The 16,012-nt window shown below is 42.8% G+C and overlaps 1 protein-coding gene across 1 annotated transcript in view; it reads left to right on the forward strand.

Moving 5' to 3' along the window:
- Positions 1-16,012, forward strand: part of LOC140494087 (CMP-N-acetylneuraminate-beta-galactosamide-alpha-2,3-sialyltransferase 4-like) — a 206,610-nt gene that overhangs the window by 115,407 nt on the left and 75,191 nt on the right. The window contains exons 5-6 of the mRNA XM_072593029.1: positions 2,127-2,186; positions 2,284-2,384. Coding sequence (XP_072449130.1) covers positions 2,127-2,186; positions 2,284-2,384 — 161 coding nt within the window. The remainder of the gene's footprint in view (positions 1-2,126; positions 2,187-2,283; positions 2,385-16,012) is intronic.

The following is a 16,012-nucleotide window of genomic DNA, read 5'->3' on the forward strand; positions in this document are numbered from 1 at the left end:
TAATCAAAGGCTTGCAACACTTCGAAAAGTAAGCACAAAGGAAGGGGTACCTTTGTGGATATTTGGTTAGTTCAAGATAAATTAAGTACAGTAGGAAAATTGATCTTCGATTGTAAGGTGTAGAATCCATATTGATAGAGGTAAAAAATAACAAGGGCAAGAAGACAAGGAAGGAGTCTATAGGCCCCTGGACAGTAGCTACTACGTAGAGCTGAGAATAAATCAGAAGATAATGAGGGCATATAAAAAGGCAATACATTAAGCATGGGTAACTTTAATTTTCATGTAGATTGGAAAGTTAAATTGGCAGTGGTAGGCATGAGGAAGAATTCATGGAGTCTATTTGAGACAGATTCCTAGAACAATATATTCAGGATTCAAGCAGAGACCATGATGTTCGGATCTGGTGATGTGTCATGGGGCAAGCTTAATTACTGGTAAGAATTTACCATTCAGTTTAAGAGTAAGGAATTGGGGTTGAAAACAATTGCGAAATATAAATAATGGTAATTGCAGAGGAATGATGTCAGAGTTAGCTGGAGAGGACTGGGAAAGTTGTTTGCGGAAAAGTCAGCTGTGGAACAATGACATGTTTTTAGGTAAATAGGTTATGATTCATGTCAAAGGTGTAGCCCAGGGAGGGGATAGACTAATCACAGTCATTTTGGGAAGTTAAGAATATTGTCAAATTGAAAGAAAAAAAGGATAAAATGTGGCAAAGGTTCGAGGTCTAATGGTAGACAAATTTATTAGATTTTTTGAGGAGGAAACAAGCAGGATAGATAAGGAGAGTCAACACACACAGACACTCGCACACTCACACACATACACACAGACAGACACACACACACACATGTACACACATACACACAGACACACACACTCACACACACACACACAGACACACTTACTCAGACAAACGCACACACAGAGTCTCTTGATTCTTAGGAAAATCCCACCCAGTGGCCTCACCTCATCGGCTCATGTTTTGGTGGACATTCCAGATGGGAAGCAATGCAGATCTCACCCAGTTGTTCAGCCACCAGCAAAGACCTCTAATGTGTTAACCATATTGTACCCTTTAAATTTCCCGCCTCAGGCGACTAATTGTGTGGAGTTTGCACGTCCTCCCCGTGTCTGCGTGGGTTTCCTCCGGGTGCTCCGGTTTCCTCCCACAGTCCAAAGATGTGCAGGTCAGGTGAATTGGCCATGCTAAATTGCCCGTAGTGTTTGGTAAGGGGTAAATGTAGGGGTATGGGTGGGTTGCGCTTCGGCGGGGCGGTGTGGACTTGTTGGGCCAAAGGGCCTGTTTCCACACTGTAAGTAATCTAATCTAATGTAAGTAATCTAATCTAATCTAATCTAAATGAAAAGATAACATTGACAGGGTTATATAGAAATAGCAGGAGAGTGGCACTATGTGAATTGCTTCTTGAAAAGGCGAACACACACACGGTGGAATGAATGGCGTCTTCTGCACTTTATCTATTTCATGATTCTATGATTCATTAGAATAAAACACCAGCAATCATTCTAAATTCTAGACGTATCCTTAGATCAGAATGGAATTCTCAGCTATGACCAGATAATAAGTGATTTGAATTCCTATATCGCAGGTGGTTTCAGTATAGGTCTGTGCAGGACCCCTACTCTTTCAAATGGCTCTTGTGGTGCACTGGAAGTGTCCCTTCCTCTGGATTAGGGGGCCTTGGTTCAAGTCCCACTTGCTCCCAAGATATAGAATAGTATTGCTGGACATTGGAAAATGTCATTAAAAGCCATGATCCAATAAATGATGTGGTGATAGCACCGTTGTTCTTTCCTTATGTCTGACCCAGGCTCAAGCCCCACCACTTCTAGACTAAAACAAGTTGATTAGCAATGTCAACCCTTGTTTTCTCCTACCTCCTATAACTGTCCAGAGGCAATGACAGAGCACAGAGTGGGGATTGAAATGCATTTAAACGTGTTATCTTCAGTTTAGATATACTACGCATGGTGTAGAATTTGTTGTCCACCTTAGAAATGGGAGGTGATTAGTTCTGTTGTGGTTAAAAGGTTGAATTTGTTGTTGTAGATACACAGCTATATCCCTTTCTCATAAACCTGTCTCTGTTACATTACAGTCAAGATGCACGGTGTACAAACTGGCTTTCAAAAGAACATAATTTGTCAGTCCTCTCCAAGTGAGTCAACAACTATTGACTTCTTCATTTTGACTGATGTAATTTTCAATTTTTGTTTCGTTCTGAGCTCTTACCCTTTTGTCTGCTTCTTTTTCAGTTTTATTCGAAATACTGACATATTTTTATCAATCGCTGGTGGGTGGTGGTATCAACCAAACCACCTGCATCATTCATTACCCTATGGAATTAAAGGCAATGGTGAGGAAATTTGCAATGCCTTTCATTTGGTCTGTCTTTGATAGGAAAGGACAAGAGAGTTCCTCACGGTGTGAAGTGTAAGGGCAGCTCATAATCAAATCTCACAAAACAGTTCAGAAATATTTAATTAAAGTTCGTTTTAAATTACGTGGGTCAATTTAATATTGTCTGTAAGCAAGGAGGAGAGAGACTCTGAGATGTTTTGCTGCAGAGGTATGGATGGCCCACAACAGAGGAGGCTGAAAGCAAGATCATTACACTATTTAAAAGAAAACCAGATAAATATTTGTAATAGAGGAGGTTTGCAAGCCTTTGGTGAGATCATAGATAGAGTCATAGAGATGTACAGCACGGAAACAGACTTTTCAGTCCAACTCGTTCATGCCGACCAGATATCCCAACCCAATCTAGTCCCACTTGCCAGCACCTGACCCATATTCCTCCAGACCCTTCCTATGCATCTGCCCCATCCAGATGCCTTTTAAATTTTGCAATTGTACCAGCTTCCACCACTTTCTCTGGCAGCTCAATTCCACACACGTACCACCCTCTGCATGAAAACGTTGCCCCTTAGGTCTCTTTATATCTTTCCCCTCTCACCCTAAATCTATGCCCTCTAGTTCTGGACTCCCCCACTGCAGGAAAAGACTTTGTCTATTTATCCTATCCATGCCCCTCATGATTTTATAATCCTCTATAAGGTCACCCTTCAGCCTCCAATGTTCTAGGCAAGGAGTGATTAGGGATAGAAGCCTATCTTGAAGAAGTTCTCCTCCTCTCTCTACAAAGATCTCAATTAGTCTCTCTCTCACCACAACCCCTAGGTCATCTCCTCTGCCCTGAAGCTCTTCAACTATGTTCTGAAACACATTTGATCCCCATCTCCATCCACCTATTGTTCTCTTAGCTACCTTCTCCCCAGCCCCACCCCCTCCCATTTATCTCTCCACCATGGAGGCTCCCAGCCTCATTCCTGATGAAGGGCTCCTGCCTGAAACATCGATTTTCCAGCTCCTTGGATCCTGCCTGATCTGCTGTGCTTTTCCAGCACCATTCCAATCTTGACTGCATGGGAAATCATGTCTCACAAACTTGATTGAGTTCCGTGAGGAAGCAACAAAGAGGATCAATGAGGGCAGAGCGGCAGATGCGTTCCACATGGACCCCAGCAAGGCGCTCGACAAGGCCCCTCCATGGCAGACTGGCCAGCAAAGTCAACCAGTCTATTCAATCTTTCCCCATAGCTCAAACTCTCCAACCCTGACAACATCCTTGTAAATCTTTTCTGAACCCTCACAACATCCTTCTGATAGGAAGGAGACCAGAATTGCATGCAATATTCCAAAAATGGCCTAACCAAAATCCTGTACAGCCGCAACATGACCTCCCAACTCTTACACTTAATGCTCTGACCAATAAAGGAAAGCATACTAAACAAACTTCTTCATTATCCTCTCTACCCAAGATTTTACTTTTAAGGAGCTATGAACCTGCACTCCAAAATCTCTTTGTTCAGCATCGTTCCCCTGGACATTACCATTAAGTGTACAAGTCCTGCTAAGATTTTCTTTCCCAAAATGCAGAACCTCGCGTTTATCGAAATTAAACTCCATCTGCTGCTCCTCAGCCCATTGGCCCATCTGGTCAAGATCCCGTTATCTGCGGTAAGCTTCTTCACTGTCCACTACACCTCAAATTTTGGTGTCATCTGCAAACTAACTAACTATACCTCCAATGTTCACATCCAAATTATTTATATAAATGATAAAAAGTAGTTAGCCCAGCACCAATCCTTGTGGCACTACACTGGTCACAGGCCTCCAGCATGAAAAACAACCCTCCACCACCACCCTCTGTCTTCTACCTTTGAGCCAGTTCTGTATCCAACTGGCTGGTTCTCCCTGTATTCCATGTCGTCTAACTTTGCCAACCAGTCCGCCATGGAGGAACCCCATCGTACGGCCCACCGAAGTCCATACCAACCACGTCCACCACTCCATCCCCATCAATCCCCACTGCCACCTCCCCAAAAAAACCAATCAAGTTTGTAAGACATGACTTCCCATGCACAAAGCCATGTTGACTATACATAATCAGTCCTTGCCTTTCCAAATACATGTAAATCCTGTCCCTCAAGATTCCCTCCAACAACTTGCCCACCACTGACATCAGGCTCACTGGTATCTAGTTCCCTGGCTTGTCCTTACCACCTTTCTTAAATAGTGGTACCACATTAGCCAACTTCCACTCTTACAGCACCTCACCTGTGACTATCGACGATACAAGTATATCATCAAGTGGCCCAGCAATCCCTTCTCTAGCTTCCCACCAAGTTCTCAGATGCACTTGATCAGGTCCTGGGGATTTATCCACCTTTGTGCGTTTCAAGACATCCAGCACTTCCTCCTCTGTAATACTGACATTTTTCAAGATGTCACCATCTATTTCCCTACATTCTATTCCTCTTGCAGCATCTTTGCATCTTTCTCGCTATTCACACTTCCACTCTGGTTTTGAATAATCTCAAATCTTTATATTTTATCTCTCTCTAAACTGTTGATACAGATTGTGAACAGCTGGGGCAAAAACACTTATCCTTGCCATATCTCACTAATCACAGCTTGTCAACCTGAAAAATGACCCACTAGATCTTCTAGGAAACTATTCTAAAGGTAGTATCCTACTTACAATGATAACAAATCATCATACAATGGGAAATATCACAATTAACATTAAATGTGTACTCGACTGGCTCAAAGGGCAACACCTTTCAGGACAAAGAAAATCAGCAAAATCTTTTAACTTTATAAAATAGCAAAACACAAAGCCAGAACCTAACTTTTGGATGTAAGCATTATGCAGAAACAACATGAAAAATTTCTTCAAGGAATCACTTAATCAACATGTATTAATTTAGCATCATAGAGTCCTACAGCACAGAGATAGGCCCTTCGGTCCACATTGGTCCATGCCAATTTGAAGGTCATGTTAATGAAACTCAAATAGACCTTCAAGCTCTAGACCATCTGATGGAGGAGAAATTACGCAAGAATTAATATAGGGTTAGCATCAAAAAGCTAAGGAAAATATCAGTTCTCACGTTCCAGCATTCCCTAAAGTCTTACATGGGTGGAAAATGGAATCTAATCGACATGAAACACGACTGTGTGATTCCCTACAGCCATCCACAATATAGGTTTAATTCCCACCTGTTTAGAGATGTGCAATAACATGTCTGAACAGGTTGGTTAGAAAACACCTAAGCTCATACAATATGGATGTTCACTTTAAACATAAAAGGGTTACTGGTATCCATAGATTCATGCAGCATGCTGAACACATTCAAGAAACAAATTAGTGATACATTATCTGATTTCAGATCTTCCTGCCCTGTTCTTTGTACAATTAGTTACTCAAACAGTGCACAGCTTAGAGCAAATAATGGAAACGCCTAAACAAAAGTTTAGTCTTCAGGTAAAGAATATTAAAAGGAATAATATTTTCAAGAAGTAACTTCATTTAGTTTTTCCCTTGGGGATAATATTCCCACAAGCTTCATGTACCAAAATCTTAACAGTAGTTATTAATAAACAAAGAGTTGTCACATATTTTTATACAGCGAATGCTCATTTAATATTAACATCTTACACCAATTATTAAGCCACATAAATATCAAGAGGAGTCAACTGTGCACTTCCTAACTGCTCTAAAGTTTGCTGCAGCAGTTACCTGCTAACACACTATGTTGAATTTTGTGTCTAGGTCTTAATTAAGGCCTGACCCTACCAGCCCGAACCCACTGCACTTCCTTCCCCAAAACCCAAACTTCTTTCCCAGTGGGAGAAGTGAGCAGAAGAGGCATTGGCGATTCTTTCCTAGTCGAGAATATTTACCGGTAGTGCAAGCGTTCACGGCTGTCTGTTTTTGCACTGTCACTACATAGGTGCAAGACATGGTTACAACCCATGCAGTTCAACGACACCAGCTCACCTCTCTTGATATGAATGTGGAGTTAATTTTACTTTTTGAAAGAGCCAGAATATATAACATCTTAAACAAAAACAGAAATTGCTAGAAAAGCTCAGCAGGTCTGGCAGCATCTGTGGAGAGACATCTGCATTAACGTTTCACCCTTCCTCAGAATGGGTCACTGGTTCTGAAGCGTGTGTTCTGATTTCCCACCACAGATACAGTCATTGAGTCATAGAGATGTATAGCACGGAAACAGACCCTTCGGTCTAACCTGTCCATGCCGACCTGATATCCCAACCCAATCTAGTCCCACCTGTCAGCACCTGGCCCATATCTCTCCAAAGGGGTAAAAACAATGACTGCAGATGCTGGAAACCAGATTCTGGATTAGTGGTGCTGGAAGAGCACAGAAGTTCAGGCAGCATCCAAGGAGCTTCGAAGTCGACGTTTCGGGCAAAATCCAGATAAACTACATCAACTGCGCTCCCCGCATTTGTACACTTGGTCACCTTCTTGAAAAATTCATCCAGATTTGTTTGGCATAATTTCCTCCTGTTGATTATCCTTCATCAAACCTTGCTTCTCTAAATTAAGATTAATTTTCATCTACACTACCCTTCTCCAATAATTTCTCTACCACTGATGTTTGACGCACTGGTCTATCTCTACCACCCTTCTTCGAAAGTAGAATTACAGCCATCAGTCCTCTGGAACTTCCACTGTGGCCAGAAAAGATTTAAAACATTGTGTCAGGGCCCATATAGTTTCTTCCCTTGTCTCTTCCCTTTCTTTTTGGAAGCTAAAAATCTGTTTTTGTACTTGAACTCAATTCCAAATCACTTCCTCCTCTGTTTCCCTCTATGTTGAGCTTCCAACAGCACATCCCCTCCATCACAAAGACTACCCACTCCCACCTCCATAATATAACCCTTCTCAGCTTGTATCTTAGACCATCTGGGAGAAAGTGAGGACTGCAGATGCTGGAGATCAGAGCTGAAAAATGTGTTGCTGGAAAAGCGCAGCAGGTCAGACAGCATCCAAGGAACAGGAGAATCGACGTTTCGGGCATAAGCCCTTCTACAGGAATTCCTGAAGAAGGGCTTATGCCTGAAACGTCGATTCTCCTGTTCCTTGGATGCTGCCTGACCTGCTGCGCTTTTCCAGCAACACATTTTTCAGCTCTGATCTCCAGCATCTGCAGTCCTCACTTTCTCCCAGATGGTCTAAGATACAAGCTGAGAAGGGTTATATTATGGAGGTGGGAGTGGGTAGTCTTTGTGATGGAGGGGATATGCTGTTGGAAGCTCAACATAGAGGGAAACAGAGGAGGAAGTGATTTGGAATTGAGTTCAAATACAAAAACAGATTTTTAGCTTCCAAAAAGAAAGGGAAGAGACAAGGGAAGAAACTATATGGGCCCTGACACAATGTTTTAAATCTTTTCTGGCCACAGTGGAAGTTCCAGAGGACTGATGGCTGTAATTCTACTTTCGAAGAAGGGTGGTAGAGATAGACCAGTGCGTCAAACATCAGTGGTAGAGAAATTATTGGAGAAGGGTAGTGTAGATGAAAATTAATCTTAATTTAGAGAAGCAAGGTTTGATGAAGGATAATCAATTGAAGGAAATTATGCCAAACAAATCTGGAGGAACTTTTCAGGAAGGTGACCAAGTGTACGAGTGCGGGGAGGGCAGTTGATGTGGTTTATCTGGATTTCAGCAAGGTTTTTGACAAGATCCCATGTGGGAAACTGCTCATGGGATGCAGGGCAGCTTAGAAAGTTGGATCCAAAATTGGTTTCATGACAAGAGACCAAGGATGGGTGGTAGAAGGCTGTTTGTCTGACTGGAGCTCGGTGCGGTGGCGAATCTCAGGGATCAGTGCTAGGTTCCTTTATTGTTTGTGACATTCATATGTGATATCGATGAGGATGTGGGGTAGCTGGAAGGGGGTTTCATTAGCAGGTGGAATTTAACTCTGATAAAGTTGAGGTGATGCACTTTGGAAGAAGGGACAAGACAAGGGAGTACTCAGTGAATGAAAGGACATGAGAAGCCTCAGAGGAGCAGAGAGATAGAGTCATAGAGTCATAGAGAGGTACAGCACTCAAACAGACCCTTTGGTCCAACTCGTCCATGTCAACCAGATATCCTAACCTAACCTAGTCGCATTTGGCAACACTTGGTCCATATCCCTCTAGACTCTTCCTATTCATATACCCATCCAGATGCCTTTTAAATGTTGCAATTGTACTAGCCTCCACCACTTCCTTTGACAGCTTATTCCATACATGTACCATCCTCTGAGTGAAAACGTTGCCTCTTAGGTCTCTTTTATATCTTTCCCCTCTCACCCCAAAACTATGCCTTGTAGTTCTGGACCCCCCCACCCCAGGGAAGAGACTTTGCCTATTTACTCTATCCATGTTCCTCATGATTTTATAAACCTCTATAAGGTCACCCCTCAGCCTCCAACGGTCCAGGAAAAACAGCCCCAGCCTATTCAACTTCTCCCTATAGCTCAAATCCTCCAACCCTGGGAACATCCTTGTAAATCTTTTCTGAACCCTTTCAAGTTTCACAACATCTTTCTGATAGGAAGGAGACCAGAATTGCACACAATATTCCAACAGTGGCCTAACCAAGTACAGCCACAACATGACCTCCCAACTCCTGTGCTCAATACTCTGACCAATAATTGAAAGCATACCAAACGCCTTCTACCTGCGACTCCACTTTCAAGGAGCTATATATCTGCACTCCAAGGTCTCTTTGTTCAGCAACACTTCCTAGGACCTATCATTAAGTGTATATTTCCTGCTAAGATTTGCTTTCTGAAAATGCAGCATCTTGCATTTATCAGAATTAAACTCCATCTGCCACTTCTCAGCCCATTGGCCCATCTGATCAAGATCCTTTGGGATGCTGGTCCATAGAGCCTTGCAGGTGGTGTACCACAGGTTAACAGGATAGTTAAGAAATATATGAGATACTTGCCTTCATCAGTTGTGGCATAGATTATAAGAGCAGGAAGGCTATATTGCAGCTGTACAGAATTTTGGTGGGGCCACAGTTAGAGTAGTGGGTGTAGTTCTGGTCAACACACTATCAGAAGGATGTGATTGAACTGGAGGAAGTGCAAAGGACATTCACCAGGTTGTTGCTCCAGGTGGGGTATTCAGCTAGGAAGAGAGACTGGATAAGGTCAAGTTGTTTTCTTTGGAACAGAGAAGGTTGAGGGGAAACCTGGTAGCAGTGTAGGCGATTTTAAAAGGTGTGGACAGAGTGAACAGAAAACAGCTGTGCCCCGTGAAAAAAAGGGTCAACAACAAAGGGGCATAATTTTAAAGTGAAAGGCAGTTTTAGAACCTAAGTAAAAAAGATCATGACGGATCTTTTCGTGTCATCAGCTCCACTTACCCACCCGCTCACTGTATCCCTTAATTGTTCAAAAAAAACAATCGTAGCTTTAAAAATGTTTACTGTGATAACATCAACTACTTCACTGGGCAAGAGATTCCATAGATGTACAACCCACTGGGTGAAGAAGTTGCTTCTCAATTCAGTTCAAAATCTGCACCCCCTAAATTTGAGGCTGTGCCCTCTTGTCCTAGTTTCACCCTCCAGTGGAAATGTCCTCTCTACTTCTATCTTATCTATTCCCTTCATAATTTTATGTGTTTCTATAAGATCCCCCCTCATTCTTCTAAATTCCAATGAATATAATCCCAGTCTACTCAGCCTCTCCTCATAAGCCAACCCCCTCAACTCCGGAGTCAACCTAGTGAACCTCCTCTGCATCTGCTCCAGTGCCAGTACATCCTATCTCGAGTAAGGAGACCAAAACTGTACACAGTACTCAAGGTGTGGCCTCACTAGCACCCTATACAGCTGCAACATGCTTTTAAACTCCATCCCTTTCACAATGAAGGACAAAATTCCATTTGCCTTCCTAATTACCTGGGAATTTGTCTTGCAAACGTTTCGTCCCCTGTCTAGGTGACATCCTCAGTGCTTGGGAGCCTCCTGTGAAGCGCTTCTGCAACCATAGGGATGCCAAGACAGCAGACTTCCCAGCAGCACTAGAATGCACACTCAGGAACAATGGACTGACAGAAGAGACACAACAAACAGTGACACAAAGTATCGTACCGCTGATAACAAGAAAAAGACAAACACATAACCTCAACACCAAGGAGAGGGAAGCACTAAAATCACTAAGAAACGATAAGAACATAATCATACTACTAGCAGACAAAGGCAGAATGACGGTCATCCTGGACAAAGCAGAGTACCTCCAAAAACACAACAACTACTTGCAGATACCAACACCTACCAAAAGAGGGAGTTTAACCCCATCCCACAGCTCACCAATAGGATAAACAACACACTAAGGAATCTACATAAAAACGGACAGATAACCAGGTCTGACCTACAAAGAATGAAACCTGAAAGCAACAACACCCCCAGATTCTATGGACTACCCAAAGTGCACAAACCAGACATCCCACTCAGACCCATAGTGTCACTACCAGGGACACCATCACACAAACTGGCTAAAGAACTACAGCAGAAACTGAAACACCTGATCAGCGGATCCAGACACTCTATACAATCAACACAGGAATTCTTGGACATCATCAGAAATATACACATAGACAAGGAAGAAATCATGGTCTCATTCGATGTAACGGCACTGTTCACCTCTATCGACAAAACCCTAGCCAGAGAAACAATAGCCAACCTGCTAGACAGACATAACAGACAACAAGACGTTGAACCTATCAACAAAGATGGCATACTTAAACTACTGGACTTGTGCCTCATAACACACTTCACATTCAACAACCAGATATACGAACAAATCAACGGAACACCCATGGGCTCACCGATCTCTGGACTCATAGCAGAAGCAGTAATGCAAAAGTTAAAACAAACAGTCTTACTGCAAATTCAACCCAAACTCTGGGTCAGATATGTGGATGACACCTTTGTAATCATTAAAAACACAGAAATAGAGAACACACACCAGATCATCAACGCCACACTCAGGAATCCGATTCACTAGAGAGGAAGAAAAGGACAACCAACTCCCATTCCTAGACGTGATGGTACAGAGAACACCGAAAGAAGAATTCACCACAAAGGTTTACAGGAAAGCCACACACACAGACCAAGTCCAAAACTATGAAAGCAACCACCCCAACACACACAAACAAAGTTGCATCAAGACACTGTTCAAAAGGGCCACAACACACTGCAGCACACCAGAACTACAAAAAGAGGAAGAGGAACACCAATACAAGGTATTCACCAAAAACGGATACCCTCGCAATTTCATCAACAGGTGCCTAAGGGAAAGACAACAGAACGAGGACATGCTGCAACCCAAAGGACTAGCCACACTACCATATATCAGGAGCATTTCTGAACTGACAGCCAGACTACTGTGACCACTAGGACTCATAACAGCACACAAACCAACAGACACTCTCAGACAACAAGTCACCAGAACGAAGGACCCGATACCCAACATGAGCAAAACGAATGTAGTGTACAAAATCCCATGTAAGGACTGCACAAAACACTACATAGGACAAACAGGAAGACAGCTAACGATCCATATCCATAAACACCAACTAGCCACGAAACGACACGACCAGCTATCCTTAGTAGCCACACACACAGATGACAAGCAACATGAGTTCAACTGGGACAACACTACCATTATAGAGCAAGCCAAACAGAGAACAGCCAGGGAATTCCTAGAGGCATGGCACTCATCCACAGACTCTATCAACAAACACATCGACCTGGGCCCAATATACCGGCCACTACAACGGACAGCTGGAACTGACAACCGGAAGCGGCAGAGACAGGCCACTATAAATGCCGGAGGAAACAGCACAGAAGCGCTTCACAGGAGGCTCCCAAGCACTGAGGATGTCACCTAGACAGGGGACTAAACATTTGCAAGACAAATTCCCAGCTCGGCGAACAGAACCTAACCAGTCTATAATTCTGCATTTTTTGTCTACCTCCCTTTTTAAACAGCGATGTCACATTTGCTGTTTACCAATCTGCTGGGACTGCCGAATTTTGGAAAATTACCACCAGTGCAATTGCTATTTCTCCTGCCATCTCTTTTTGTACACTAGGATGCATTCCATCAGAGCCTGGAGACTTGTCCATCCTTAGCATCATTAGCTAGCTCAACACTACCTCTTCCGTAATTACGATTGTTTCCAGGTCCTCACCTACATACGTCTCTTTGTCAATTACTGGCATGTTATTAGTGTCCACCACTGTGAAGACTGATACAAAATACCTGTTCAGTGCCTCAGCCACTTCATCATCTCCCATAGCTAAATGTCTCTTTTATCCTCTAAAGGACTAATGTTTACTTTAGTCACCCTTTTTCGTTTATATATTTATCTATCTTTATATTATGTGCTAGTTCTTTTCTCGTGTTCTAACTTACTTTTCTTCATAGCTCTTTTTGTGGCTTTCTGTTGACCTTTAAACTTTTCCTAATCCTCCAGTTTCCTGCTGTTTTTGGCCACTTTGTATGCCTTCTCTTTCAATTTGATAGCCTCCCTTATTTCCTTAGACACCCATGGCAGATTACCCCTTTTCTTACAGTCCTTCCTTTTCACTGGAATATACTTCTGGATTTGAGGAAAAACATTTTCACTCAGAGTATGGTGGGAGTGTGGAATGCGGAGGAGGGTGGTTGTGGTGGGAAAACTCACAATCTTTAAGAACTATTTGGATGAGCAATTGAAGTGTTATGCAATTTAAGGCAATAGGCTGAGTGCAGGAAAGTGGGACTACTGCAGGATATAATGTATTTTTGGATAAACAGACTTGATTGGCCAATAGGCCTCTTCTCACCTGAGATGTTGACCCTATTACTTAAATATTTAAATGTACATTTCATTCAGCCTTTAATCAGTCCATGGCTGCAGGTTCCCTGGTTTGTATGGAGTGCACCAAGATCAAAGGATCTTATCAAAGGATAAGGGTGCATTGAGGTGTCACTGATTGATGAAACTGGCAGAGTAGAAACCATACAGTTTTTCTCTTTGCCTAGGTGAAAGGCTTGAACTCAGGGGACTGGTTCTGAGGGAATGCTTTCACTGCTTTACAGGTGATTTCCAACTTTTGGGAAATATTTCACCTGTCATGGAAATTGAGGGGGGAGGGATACTAATTGAGTATTTTGCCTCAGTCTTTATTGTGGAGAAGGATGTGGAAGATAGGGAACATTGGAAAATAAAAATCGACGTCTTGAAAAGTGTCCATATTATAGTTGCTGGGCATCTTAAAATGCATAAAGGTGGATAAATCCCGGGACCTAATCAGGAGTGCCCTAGAGCTTTGTGAGAAGCTAGGGAAATGATTGCTGGGCCCCTTGCTGACATAATTGTATCATCGATAACCACAGGTGAGGTGCTGGAAGACTGGAGGTTGCTTAACGTGGTGCCACTGTTTAAGAAAGGTGGGAAGGAAAAGCCAAGGAACTATAAACTGGTGAGCCTGACCTCAGTGGTGGGCAAGTTGTTGGAGGGAATCCTGAGGGACAGGATTTACATGTATTTGGAAAACCAAAGACTGATTAGAGATCGTCAACATGGCTTTGTGAGGGGGAAGTTGTGTCTCACGAATTTGATTGAGTATTTTGAAGATGTAACAAAGAGGATTGATGAGGGCAGAGCAGTGAATGTAATCTATAGTAGACTGGTTAGCAAGGCTGAAAAGAGGGAGAACTAGCTATTTTGATACAGAATTGGCTCAAAGGGAGAAGACAGAGGGTGATGGTAGAGGGTTGCTTTTCAGACTGGAGGCCTGTGACCAGTGGAGTGCCACAGGGATCGGTGCTGGGTCCACTACTTTTCGTCAATTATATTAATGATTTGGATGTGAACATAGGAGGGATGGTTAGCAAGTTTGCAGATTACACCAAAATTACAGGGGTACTCAGAATACACGGGATCTTGATCAGATGGGGCAATGTGCTGAGGAGTGGCAGATAGAGTTTAATTTAAATCAACATGAGGTGCTGCATTTTCGAAAGACAAATCAGGGCAGGACTTATCCACTTAATGGTATGGTCCTGGGGAGTGTTGCTAAACAAAGAGTTCATGGAGGGTAGGTTTATAGCGCCTTGAAAGTGGAGTCATAGGTAGACAGGATAGTGAAGAAGTGGTTTGGTATGCTTTCCTTTATTGGTCAGTGCATTGCGTATAGGAGTTGGGAGGTCATGTTGCAGCTGTACAGGACATTGGTTAGGCCACTATTGGAATGCTGTGTGCAATTCTGGTCTCCCTAATCTAGGAAGGATATTGTGAAATGTGAAAGGGCTCAGAAAAGATTTACAAGGATGTTGCTAGGGTTGGAGGGTTTGAATAATAGGGAGAGGCTGAGTAGACTGGGGCTGTTTTCGCTGGAAAGTCAAAGGTTGAGGGGTGACCTTATAGAGATTTATAAAATCATGAGGGGCATGGATAAGGTAAATAGACAAGATCTTTTCTCTGGGGTGGGGGAGCCCAGAACTAGAGGGCATGGGTTTAAGGTGAGAGGGGAAAGATATAAAAGGGATCTAAGAGGCAACTTTTTCACACAGAGGGTGGTACATGTCTGGAATGAGCTGCCAGAGGAAGTGGTGGAGGCTGGGACAATTACAACATTTAAAAAGCATCTAGTTGGGTATATGAATAGAAAGGGTTCAGAAGGATATGGGCCAAATGCTGGCAAATGGGACTAGATTAATTTAGGATATCTTGTTAGTGTGGACGAGTTTGACCAAAGAGACTGTTTCTGTGCTGTACATCTCTTTGATTCTATGTTTCTATGTCATTAACTTTTTTAACTTTTATCTGCCCTTTCTTGCTATGACCCCTCACTGCTGTATGCAAGCAGCTTATGCAGCTCAACCTTGGACCTCTGCTGAGGATTAAAGGAATAGCACCAGCAATAGGAGTAACATGAGCCATGTTAGCTGCCTTCTCCCCAGCTGTGTTCCATTCCACAGCATAGAGGGGAAAGACACAGGACTCCAACTTGATAGAGGTGATACCCCAGGTTCAGGTTTGACAGGCAGGGAGTCAACTTTTTTAACAAGATGAAACAACAGGGCCTCAGGTGCTCAGACCTTCAAAGTTAGTCATTGCTGACATCTGTAGCTGCTTGAAACAAGATCCCTTTCCCAGTAGGGCAGGATGGCATACATTGCCTTGTCAGCACAGCCATGAATCTTTGTTACCTCCGCATTCTTTAGTGATCTGCTGGTGACCTTCTCGCTGCTCAGTCGTGTATTGCTCAAGTGACTGTCGGGTTCTGATTTACAATCAGTTATTTTCTGATTTTTAAGTAGTTCAAATCACCCCCAGATCCCTGATTCTGGATACTGGACTTATTTAGGGAATGTGAAATGAAGAAGGCGTTTCAGGGCAAAAGAATCTCTGCATTTATTTAACATTCAAAAGTTAAGTATAATACAAGAAATATAGGAAAATGGAATCAACAGGGAAATTGACACAATCAACTATACAGAGATCTGTAATGCTCTTAAACATACCCTTAGCTAGATTAAACAGTATTAGAACCTGAAGATAATGGTTTTAACATTTAGCAGATGGCTGACATCTGCTCCGA

Source organism: Chiloscyllium punctatum, chromosome 23, assembly GCF_047496795.1.
Source record: "Chiloscyllium punctatum isolate Juve2018m chromosome 23, sChiPun1.3, whole genome shotgun sequence".
NCBI classification, from domain to species: Eukaryota; Metazoa; Chordata; class Chondrichthyes; order Orectolobiformes; family Hemiscylliidae; genus Chiloscyllium; species Chiloscyllium punctatum.